At 38.6% G+C, this 12,043-nt stretch overlaps 2 protein-coding genes across 2 annotated transcripts; both read left to right on the plus strand.

Moving 5' to 3' along the window:
- Window positions 1–3,076: 3,076 nt before the first annotated feature.
- On the plus strand, window positions 3,077–3,553 carry LOC139146321 (tigger transposable element-derived protein 4-like). Its single transcript, XM_070717728.1, has one exon. The coding sequence runs from the start codon at window positions 3,077–3,079 to the stop codon at window positions 3,551–3,553; it is 477 nt and encodes a 158-aa protein (XP_070573829.1).
- A 4-nt stretch (window positions 3,554–3,557) lies between these two features.
- On the plus strand, window positions 3,558–4,671 carry LOC139146323 (tigger transposable element-derived protein 6-like). Its single transcript, XM_070717729.1, has 2 exons — window positions 3,558–3,695; window positions 3,967–4,671. Exons 1-2 carry the CDS (start codon window positions 3,558–3,560, stop codon window positions 4,669–4,671), a joined length of 843 nt encoding a protein of 280 aa, XP_070573830.1.
- The last annotated feature ends 7,372 nt before the right edge of the window (window positions 4,672–12,043 follow it).

Genomic DNA, 12,043 nt, shown 5'->3' on the forward strand with positions numbered 1-12,043 from the left:
TGCTACAGATATTCTGTAGAACGTGTATCGAATTTACATAGAAATTCTGTAAATTCTACAGAAATGATACAGAAATTCTGTTGAATTTCTACAGAAAAAGGGGGCCAAAACTCCATTAAACTCTGTTAATTTCCATAAAGGTTCAGTAGAATTTCTGTAGAAATTCTGTATTACTTTAATTGAATTTTGTCATCAATTTCAATAGAATTTCTACAGAAAATTTTCATAAGGGATCTGCTGCTCAGCTCACCATTTTCCACTGTTTAACTCTCACACTATACCATTATCCCATGGATATTTTCCAGGTACAATATAATGGCATTGTCTTGTCTGCTGCTAAGCTCATCATTTTCAACTGTTTAATTCTCACACAATACCATTATCCCATGGATATTTTCAGGGTACAGTAGCATAGTCTTCTCTGCTCCTCAGACCATAAAATTGCCTCTTTCTCCTTGCACCACCGTGCCCTCTGTATTTTTCATTCCAAGCATATTTGGGGATGGATAATGGTCTTGGTGGTTGTCATGGTAACCTTATGGCTAGCAACAATGGTCGGGGAAGGCTACATAAAACTGACATTTAAAAAACCCCAAAGTATTAATTTCTAAAAACATCAAAAGGCAAACTTTGACACACATATTGTATTGGTGCAGAAAGGCTACTGAAAAAAGACAGTTGCCGTTTCTCTGATTATTTTGGCAAAGCTACAAATTAGGTAGCAAAAAAACCTTTGTTACATTTGTTTTTTCAAAAGCAGCAAAATATCCTACCAGTTACATTGTTACTGAGGACTTAGAGTCTAGATTTTGCAAAATGTCCACTATAATAGAGACATTTAATACATATTCTGAGCATTTCTACATACTCCCAGAAGTCAACAAAAACACTGTAATTGTAAAGATATGGAAAACAGAAATTCCTTAATATTAACGAAAAGACAACAATTGCAATGCAGAAGTATGCATTTGCCTTGGTTTAAAAAAATTTCCAAATTACAGTGGAGTTTGCTCTGCAGAACTCGACAAGTCTACATGTTGCTTATCATTAGAAAAGTCAACATTTGCAACGAGTTATCTTTTGTATCAGATTACGGCAAACATTTCTCATGCACTGTCTGCAATCACTTTTAGGTCTTTACTTTAATTTGGGAACTTTATGAATATACATGTAAATTCTTTTTGCAAAGCGGCAACTCATCAAGGCTATACAGAACAGTTTGACTGAACAGATGGCACATTCAAGTCACAGCCAGGATAAATTATACACTAATCTTTCAGCTGTGATGATTCCACACCCTGTATCACATGTCAATATTAGTCGAGTGGTTCTCTCTGTGGCCTCTCCGCTAGGCGACTGATGCCGTATGTTGTGGGTTCGAACCCGATTGAAAACTAGCCGTATTAATAGTCAGCCGTCTCAAGATTTAGCTCAACAGCAACCATTTTTACTATGATCCATAAGTACATCAGATTAACCAATATTACTCACAGGCGTACGGAATGTTTCCTAGATCGTCGTCGGATGGGAAGTGACTGACACTGTACTGTGAGGCCGAAGGCCGAACCTCGGTACTGTATAAGAATACAAGGTATGTCACGGAAAAATCGACCGGTGGCCCGAAACAAACGAAATAAAGCATCTACCTCAAAAAAATCACATCGACCGGTCGGAAATACCTTCAAACTTTCAAATCTTTACTCTGGTTACAGAATTCTTTCAAATCTGCCAGTTATGGGCGATAATTGACTGTCCGGCGAATACTCGCACTTGCATTGCCACTCCGCCATTTTGAATTTGGGAGTGGACGAGTGACCCCGTGACCCCACAACCGCTAAATTCAACCGTTAACCGTTAGGTAAATTTCATACTGTCAGTGAATACAACTTCAGCTATCAGGCAACAAGGCAATCAACATAAACCATGGGAAAGTTTATGCTTGTGAATACCGCCATCTGACATTTGTAAACAAACTCTTCACGGGGTCACTAGTCCACTCCCAAAGGCTTTTGGGAGTAAAACAGCTATTCAAAATGGCGGAGTGGCAATGCAAGTGCGAGTATTCGCCGGATAGTTAATTATCGCCCGTAACTGGCAGATTTGAAAGAAATGATGTAACCAGAGTAAAGATTTGAAAGTTTGAAGGTATTTCCGACCGGTCGATGTGATTTTTTTGAGGTAGATGCTTTATTTCGTTTGTTTCGGGCCACCGGTCGATTTTTCCGTGACATACCTTGTATTCTTATACAGTACCGAGGTTCGGCCTTCGGCCTCACAGTACAGTGTCAGTCACTTCCCATCCGACGACGATCTAGGAAACATTCCGTACGCCTGTGATATTACCCCAGTATTGTACATATATTGTAATTTAATGCATTGGAGTCCTTTCTATGCCTCAAAGGTTCAGCCTCCTATTACAGTGAACCTGGCAAAACCGACCTCTGAATAAACCGACTTCCTGTCAACTCCGACCGACTAAATTATCCCCGAAAATCACTCATAGGCATCTGTTGTAAAATCCCCTTGACAAACCGACCACTGTTTACTTCGAACACCGACCGCGTCGGTCGGTCCGACCCCTAAAATTAAACTTGGATAGATCGACCAATCACTTCGAAGCATTTTATTTCTCGTCGCTTACTGATGTCACAGACTTTTCCCCGTCTCTTCTAATCAAGCACTGCCGCCACAAAGGATTTTTACCGCCTCCTTTAATCAAACACTGCCGCCACTAAGCGTTAATTTGGGTTTTCACGCCTTCTGGGGTATGATCATAGCAACGGTTTGTCAACACTTTGTCAGCCCTTCTCTGACAAGCCACCCCTTGGCGTAGTGTGAATCTGTGTAAACAAAGCACCGAACTCCAGGACATGTTGTGTTGACGAGGGCGGCGACTTATAGATCTTCCGTGCGACAATGCTTTTCGGTGAAGTTTGAGTTTGATTGACAGTAAAACAATAGAGTTTCAACGATAAAAATGAGCAAATTTCAAGTTCACAGTCATTCTGCATTCGACAGCGATCACTGCAACACCAACGAAAACCATCTCAGTACGTCTACACTACGTTAGTTTACCATGAGTCAGCCACCTTCTAAGCGTCGCAGAACGGAACTCAGTCTCGCTGATAAGGTTAAACTTATCAAAGATGCCGAGTCTACACGTCTTACACGTCAGCAACTTGGTCAAAAGTATGGCATCGGTAAAACTACGGCAACTGACATCATCAGAAAGAAGGCCGAATACTTGCGTCAGTACGAAGAAAATGCCAATGGTTCTCGACAACGATTTAAAACAACATCGAAGTTCGAAGAAATCAACGACTTAACATGGACATGGTTTCAACAGGCAAGAGCTAAAAACATTCCCATATCCGGTCCTATGCTGCAGGAAAAGGGTCTTTCGTTTGCAGCTAGTCTTGGAGTCGAAGATTTCAAAGCTTCAAATGGATGGCTTGATAGCTGGAAGAGTCGTCATGCAGTGAAAGCTTCAAGGTCAGCGGAGAAAGTCCGATGTCGATTTGAGCGTAGTGGAAGATTTCAAGAATCGCGTTGAAGAAATGTGTGCAGGCTACAGTCCAGAAAATATTTTCAACGCCGACGAAACTGGAGTGTTTTACAGAGCATTACCAGACAGAACTTTAGCAACAAAGGCAGACGAGTGTAAAGGCGGCAAAGTTTCAAAAGAGAGACTGACAGTGCTGTTCACCTGTAGCATGACTGGCGAGAAATTGAAACCGTTTGTTGTCGGAAAATCTGCAAAGCCCCGGTGTTTTAAGAACGTTGACATGAACACTATCCCTGTGTACTGGAACGCCAATAAGAAAGCCTGGATGACAAGTGACCTGTTCAATCTGTACATCCGAGAACTGAACACTCAAATGCGCCGACAACGTCGCAAAATCCTGCTCTTCCTTGACAACGCGACCTGTCACCCCCACATCAACCTTTTTTAACGTCACTCTGAAGTTCTTTCCGGCCAATACCACATCCGTACTTCAACCACTGGACCAGGGAGCAATTCGTGCCTTCAAAGCTCGCTACAGAAAACGACTTCTTCGTTCAGTGTTGGCAAAGATCGACGATGCATCGAATGCAAGTGAAGTCGCCAAGTCCGTTAATGTACTCGACGCGGTGTATTGGATCAGCGGTGCTTGGAGGGAGACCAAAGAAGAAACGATTAGAAAGTGTTTTCGCAAAGGTGGCTTCAGGGTCGATACTGATGAATCCGATGTCAGCGAAGAAACAGAAGATGAAAGCGAACTCAGAACACTCATCCAGGAAGTAAACCAAGGTTGCAGTGACTGTACAGTCGACCAGTACCTGAATTTCGACGACGCATTGCCTACCGAAGCAACCTACGATGGGGAATGGGAGGATCAGATCGTGCAGGATTTTCTCGCCAACAAAGACAGCGAAAGCAGGGAACCAGAAGAAAAGGAAGCAGAAGAGAATGACGACTCCGAAAACATCGACCCGAATGACGGCTCAGAGTTATCCTACGGGGAAGTCTTGACTATGCTGCAGAAGTTACAGAGTTTCGCACTGAACAGAGATGATCGTTACCTCACCGAAGTCCAGAACTTGAAATCGATCACCGAACGCCATATTGTGCAGAAGCGATGCTCTTTGAAGCAATCATCACTGGACAGTTTTTTTCTGAAGAAGCCATAGGAGACAGGAGACAGTGTTTCGATAGTTTAGATAGGAGACAGTGTTTAGATTTCGCCACACTTGAAAATCGACAGAATGAAATCACGGAACTTTCACTGCATATACGGTTACGTTTTCAAAATGGCCGCCAAGCTTCACCGCCGCGTACGTCGAGTCACACACGATGTCTGATCATCCATCTTTCAATAATTGCATGTATGAACAATAGACTGAGAGACCGTATTCATTTCCTTCTGTGAACAACATTTAATATACGGTGATACGATAATTTTTTGAAAGTTTTGATCGCTATTTCAGCCTTTTCTGACTGTGGTTGTGCACATCATGTACAGTACAAAGCATTTCCATTTTACTATGTGCGTGGCGAGGTCCGACTTTACCACCTTACTTTTTATTTATTCTGTCCAACAAAATGTCACACAAAAGAAATAAAGTTTCGTTTTTACAAAATAATTTTTTATTTGTACAGTAATAAAAACCGTATGTCTGAAATGTGTGTCGTATGATCATGATGTGTGTGTGTGTGTGTGCCTGTGTGTGCATGTTACACTGTATTAGACTGTAAGCCAATGGGTTGATTTTAGGGCAGCCACGCCCACACTGAATAAACCGACCCTCTGTTAAAACCGACCAAAATTTGCGGTCCGATGTGAAGTCGGTTTTGCCAGGTTTCACTGTACAACGTGTCCAGTATTATTAAAACACCAAGTTTCCAGAAGTAAGTGAGAACAAAGCTGGGAATATTTTGACAGTGACAAGTCTTTTGACGTGGCAGGACTAGATTTTAAAGGACAGTGGAAAAGACTAAGTAATGATGCTAAAACAAAACTATATCACAGCAGAATAGTCTTAATAGCAGAAAATCTGTTGTTGTGTTAAATCATTTTATCAATTCATGTTTATGTACAGTATAGTGTATGTGTATGCGCATATTACTCAGAGTGCATCGCTCACCGCTGGATCTAGTCGTCACTTATACACCCACTGATACATTATGTTATTGTAGCAGTAGTTCATTGTAGCTGTAGTAATAAAGTTTAAAGAAATAGAGCCGATGCCTCTGTCTCCATCACTTGAACTCAAAAGATCCTGCTTCGCAAACAATCCCACATATTGTTTTGGTACCGGAGTCTTTCTATGCCTCGAAGGTTCAGCCTGCTATTATGCAAAAATGAATTAATGGTCATGACCACTAATTCATTTTTGCGATGATTTCATGTATCTTGTCAAAAAAAGGGGTTGAATATATGTATGGTCACTCATTCATCTAGTTTTCAACATGTCAAACAAAATAAGTAGTATATCATATCAAACAAAATTCATGAAAAATTGGTGACTTTGTCACATCATAAGACATCATAAGATGTTAACCATTGGTCCTTTATTACTTTCTTAATTGTTGTCCAGTCCTGACATTCAAACTCGTAGGAAAATTCCAATAAAGCCTTTTCAGCAAGCTTCTTCTTCTGTGCGTTCTTAGCCTTTTCCCTCAGATAGTTAAAAAAGTTGTTTTTTATTCCTTCAGGCTCATAATTTTGTGGCCGCATGCCGTCCTTTGCCCAGCACGGATAAGATCTTCTATCACAGTACGTTTTGCTGAAATGATAAATTACATAAATTCTATGGTGACCGATTGCAGCCATTTTGCACCAGCGATAAATTGTAGTGTCAGTGTATAAAATATAAGCTTTTTTGAAAGAATTTCATAAAATTTCTCTCTGTTTTTTAATTTTCGGGAGTAAATAAAAAATCAACAAGACATTTTATGATAATCTTTTCAAAATATCTTACATTTGTACACTAACAATAACATTGATCACCAGGTTTTAAGTGTCTGCTTCTAAAGTGGCTACTATCGACTAACATATAATAAAGTTTAACGGTTTCTATTATACAGCGATTATAGAGTGAGTTCTTGTAACTTATTTCTAATAATCTGATAACTGATTGCTTGATTTTTTACAAGTATTCATTGTTGGAATATTGGAAAATTTTATGTAAGACCAGTGCCGTATGACTATACAGTAAATTTTATGGATATATTTCTTCTGCAGCTTTGAATCCCTGTCCTGAATTAAAAAATTGAAATAACGTCAAAATAATTTGCCAACAATAAATAGATATAAATCGGGTCTTCCCACGGTTAGGTGGTATATATAATTCATGTTTTGGTAGTGCAAATCATCTTACCCGTATAACCATAGACCCTAAAAACGGGTTTTAGGGTCTATGGTATAACCGTCCTTCTTCTTGGTCATACAATACTGGAAATAGGCATTTTGTACGGCTGTCAACTTTGAGGCCTGTGCCGGTCCTGCAGAATAGTACTTTTCTAGGGCCTTTCTCAGACTGTCCCTTTCCACATCATCTAGTGTTTTAGCGCACTTGGTAGATACTGGTGACGTGGTTAAGGGCTCAAATTGCTTGAAACCTCGAATGGTTTTCTTCTTTTTTCGTAGTTTCTACTTTCTCTATTTCTGAAGCTTTATGCTTTCTAGTGTCATCTACCCCACCGCTAGTACTGGCAGTTGCGCTTTTAAACATCTTGAAGTCACCCTTCAGACTACCAAGACTGTCATCCGATTTTTCGAACTCTTCCTGAAAATTAATCTCAATCAATCTACCTTCAGGTTCTGACATTTCTCGCCAATCTCATTCACCTTTCGTTCGGTGGATCGTAATTTCTGAAAGGTGAATTCCTTCAAAGCTTCAAACTTTCTGGTCAGCTCAATCTCTTCAAACTCTTCCTCCATTTCTTGAGTGGAACTTGTCTGAAATAGAAATAAATACGTATCCTTTTAGTATCTATTGTTGTTTATATAATAAACTAAAATTAAAACGTAATCCTCAAAGAAAAATTTTGGATATCAAATGCAATAACATCTGTGAATTATTTAAAGCTTACTAATCATTTTTATACTTTGATGAAGGAATATTTATCTTTTAAGGCCTCTTATTCAAATCTGAAAACAGAGGAGGTTGAAGTGGCAGTTGTAAGCAAATTACTAAATTAGTAAATATTTTAGGTGAATGCACAAGAAATTTCATGACTTACTTTCTACGTCTAGTCTATTAATGGGTCAGACAATATTTTTATAGACCACAAGTACTGTCTGGGCACTTTTTAAGTATAGTAAAATAATATGACTGATTTCTCAATTAATATGAAATAACAGTAAAATGCATAGTTATACTCACCAGTCCATATGCGCCATATCCAGGTTTTTGTAACAACCTCACAATGGTTTAAATAGATAAATTGCTGCATCAGCCACTGTTGGATGTTGGCCTTCCATGTTGCTGGTACTATCTTTACCAGGTGTGTAGCACAGGAATGTATTGTGACACTGATGGCCTTTGTGGCGGCATTACTTCTTTCTTGATTGCGGGGTTTTTTATTTTTCTATCCCCTTTAGGTTTTGGCTGTGCAATAGGATTATCTGCTGGTGGTGCTTGGATGGAGAGGCATTTTGAGGAACTCCAGGGTAGCAGTTTGAGCATGCGATGTCTTGGTGGGCTTGCTGTTGACATGTGTTTTGTCAATGGTTGTGACAGTAACCATTGGTTAGCTTGTGAATGTCCAGATTGTTGGATTGCTTGTTTGCCACCGGTTACTGCCTTGGCAGACTTATTTACATTTCGTGCATCTGGATTACTATTAGCAGTTGGTGGTTTCGGAAGTGGCCTTTGAACCTCTGTCTTCATGTCTTGCTTATCTTTGCTGCTTCTGGCCAAGTAGCTGTCCAGCGATCACTAGTTGCTGCTATTTTATAAATGATATCTTGTATGTTTGCTGTCCGGTTATCAATGGCATCAGCATAGGTGTGACTTTCTATCCAGATTGTGTCCTCAGAACGTAAAAATTCTGAGTCTCATTGGATGACAGCTTTACCAGAAGTTGATGGTTTTGCCTTTGCTGGCCAAACCACTTTTTAACATCAGCTGTCACTTCTTTGAACAGGATGTTGAGGACTTGTACTTTGTCCCACCACAATGTAAAAATTCTGAGTCTCTTTGGACAAAAGGTGTAGCTGAAGTTGATGATTTTTCTATTTCTGGCCTAATCACTAATTTACCATCAGCATTCAATTTGCTGTCTCTCTTGAACAGTATCTTGAAGACTTGCCCTTTCCGTCTTGCTTATCCTTGGCACTGGCAGAAGCCTGACTTCTGATCAAACAGCATCCTCAGAATGAAACAATTTTGAATCTTGCTGGATGAAATGTTTACAAGAATTTGGCACCATTTCTGGCCTAGCCGCCGGTTTATCCTTGCTGAATTTGGAAGATCTTCAAGACTCTGCTTTCTAACTATAGGTCTGTCATTGGAAATGGTACAACTTTTATTCCAAAGTGCCTTCCTCAGAATGTAAAAATTCTGAACCATGAATAACTGGTTTACCAGAAGTTGATGCCATGATTGTTGTTTCCCGCCTAGCAACCATTTTCCCAGAACTACTAGGTTTCCTTCTTTCACCTTGAGTCACTTCTTTCCTGAAAAGTTTAGTTATATCTGTAGGTATCATACTTTGTTTGATGGATGGTGCTGATCTCTGTTATTGGAAAAAATTGAAAATAAAATGATTTACCAATAATCCTCCACAAGGAAAGGTCCATGTACTCTGTATTGTGGTGCATTAAAGGCATACAGTCACCTGTTATCTAAATATGCCCATATTATGGTCAAAGGGGCGTTCCTTGGTATTCAAAATGCCGATGTGAGGGCAAGCCGCCACCCGCGCTTACAATTTGTGATTGGTTAGATTTTCTTTCCATGGTAACTGTGGCAAAATTGGAACAGGGGACAGTATACCTTAAATCAGCATTTCTGTTTTGAGTAACATGCATTGATGTGCTGTCCTACCTGCTTCCAAAATTATTAAAGGGACAAATCACTCTTTGTTTAGCTTTTTATATGAAATTTGTTTCATATGAAAAGTGGATTGTGTTGTTTTACTTCTTGAATATTGCTGAAATACTATTCAACTAGACACAACTTCAACTCTTCTTGCAGCCAGATATTGAGGGGGACATTTATGAAGTCTTTGTAATGTTTTCTTCTCTCATGTATTAGGGCACAGTCCCTTATATGAAAATGTAACACTTTCTAAAAGTGACTAATAAGCTCGTTGAGGCTTGGTGTAATGTCACTTAGTCACTATAATAAATATCTATCTGTGTAATCTCTGATCTGTACAAAAGAGTAGTTTTGTTAAGGAATATCACCATAAATGACTGAATATGTACTGTTACATAAAGTTTTGACCTCATGTACGCTTTTGTAATGAGATCTTAATTGGTGGTGCCTTCCATATATATACCGTGTGAAACCTGTCAAAACCGAACCCTGTCTAAACCAGAAACCTGTCTAAACTGAACCCTTTTCCCAGTCCTATTCCAAAAGAACTATATGTTAACAGACCTCTCTATAAACCAAACACCTCTCAAAACTGGACCATATATTTCTCAGTCCCTGTATGGTTCAGTTTAGACAGGTTTTTAGTGTGTGTGTATATATATATATATATATATAATATATATATATATATATATATATATATATATATATATATATATTTATATATATATGTGTGTGTGTGTGTGTGTGTGTGTGTGTGTGTGTGTGGTCAAAACTGATAAGTTACACAAGATTTAGGCATTACTCAGAGTGTTATGCTACATTTGTCCTTTGTATCTGGTGATCGCTACAGAGGAGACATGTGAATTGCTCTGCCACTGTTTTACACTGTGAAGATTTCCAAACTTTCTAGGTTATAATACATATATATATATATATATATATATATATATATATTATATATATATATATATATATATATATATAAAATTTTTGTAGTCATATTTTAAACATTCAGTCAATCTGTGATTTGGTGAAATTGTTGACATGTCAGGTGTAATATATTTTGAATGAGCTGTGAATGCATTTCACACTTTCTATGCATAACGAGATGTCCAGAACTGTTGTACATAAATGGATGTTTATGATTGATATCCAAGAGAGAACAACAGTCAATCAAAATTTTCTGTGGGTATTTACACTGTTGCCAGCCATTACTTCAATTACAAAAATATGAAAATTATCTTGTAATTTTTCTCTTTCTGAAATATGTCACAGTATCAAATGTATTGTGAAATATTACAGCTTTTTTATGCTGATTTCTCATAGAAAAACGGAAAATGGTCAGAAATTTGTCATGCTTGTCATAGGAATTGCAGATTTCATAATGATTAGAAATCTGTACTTTGGAAAACAAATATCTCTGATATACATCTGACACATTAAAGTAACATGCCAAAGGGCGTGGTGAAAAATACATGTCTGATATATTAAAGTTCTGCACCAAAAATTTCAACTGAATGATGGAATTCTGATGTTTTGTAACTCAAACATACACCCCCCCCCCCCAATTGCATTTCAAACATATGGTAACCCCCAATCACCAAAGTAAAAACCAGGCTGACTCCCCCTATGAAACAACTATTTATTCACTTATTTAGCCATATACACATATAACATTGGCATACAAAGAAATACAAAGAAAGAATTACAATGTTGAAAAAGTTCAAAAGAAAGAGATGAAACAACCCTTCTTAAAATTACATTTTTTCAAATGTCATCAACTAATTAAAGACCTTTGCAGTGAAATGCACAAAAGAATCATCAGCACAAGATATTGTGTATTTGTAGAATAACAAAGTCTAAGTGTCTGAAAGGGAAATGGTAGTCGGAACTGCGCCGTGCAAGTTTCTCGTTTTCAAAGTATTTCGTGCACAATATCTTGATACACCTCATCACCATACTATTCTTGGCTGCAACATTTGAATTATACGATGTGGATTATGACAGACGTGTTTTACTTTCAGCAATCACCATCGTACCTTGGATACGGTGTTTACATAGGTCATGTGGGTCCCATACAACCTTTTAGTGCGGTTCCGACAAATGTATCCCTTTACAGAATTACAGTATCACTTATGAACACACTGAAGACCCTGCCGTCCCTACAGGTGCTTGGAGTTGCCAGTGTAGTTGCCAGTGTAGTATATACATACTAGATAGCCCTGCGTACAGGTCTGTGTGTTCCCGGCGTTACACGGCCGTGTAACGCCGGGAACACACAGACTTGTACGCAGGGCTAACATACTAGAGAGAATGTATACTTCACGGCAACTCCACGCACCTACCTGTGGCCATCCCTAACAACTAATGAACCAGTTCAATGACCCTAAAGTAAAAGCCAAACTGTTTTTTCGAAAATGCCAAATTTGGAAATTTGAAAACAAAATATTTACTCCCCGAAAGATACAACGATTTGATTATTTGAAAAAGAGAAAGTTACTTTCACAGGAAG

The sequence above is a fragment of the Ptychodera flava genome, chromosome 12, assembly GCF_041260155.1.
Source record: "Ptychodera flava strain L36383 chromosome 12, AS_Pfla_20210202, whole genome shotgun sequence".
NCBI lineage: Eukaryota > Metazoa > Hemichordata > Enteropneusta > Ptychoderidae > Ptychodera > Ptychodera flava.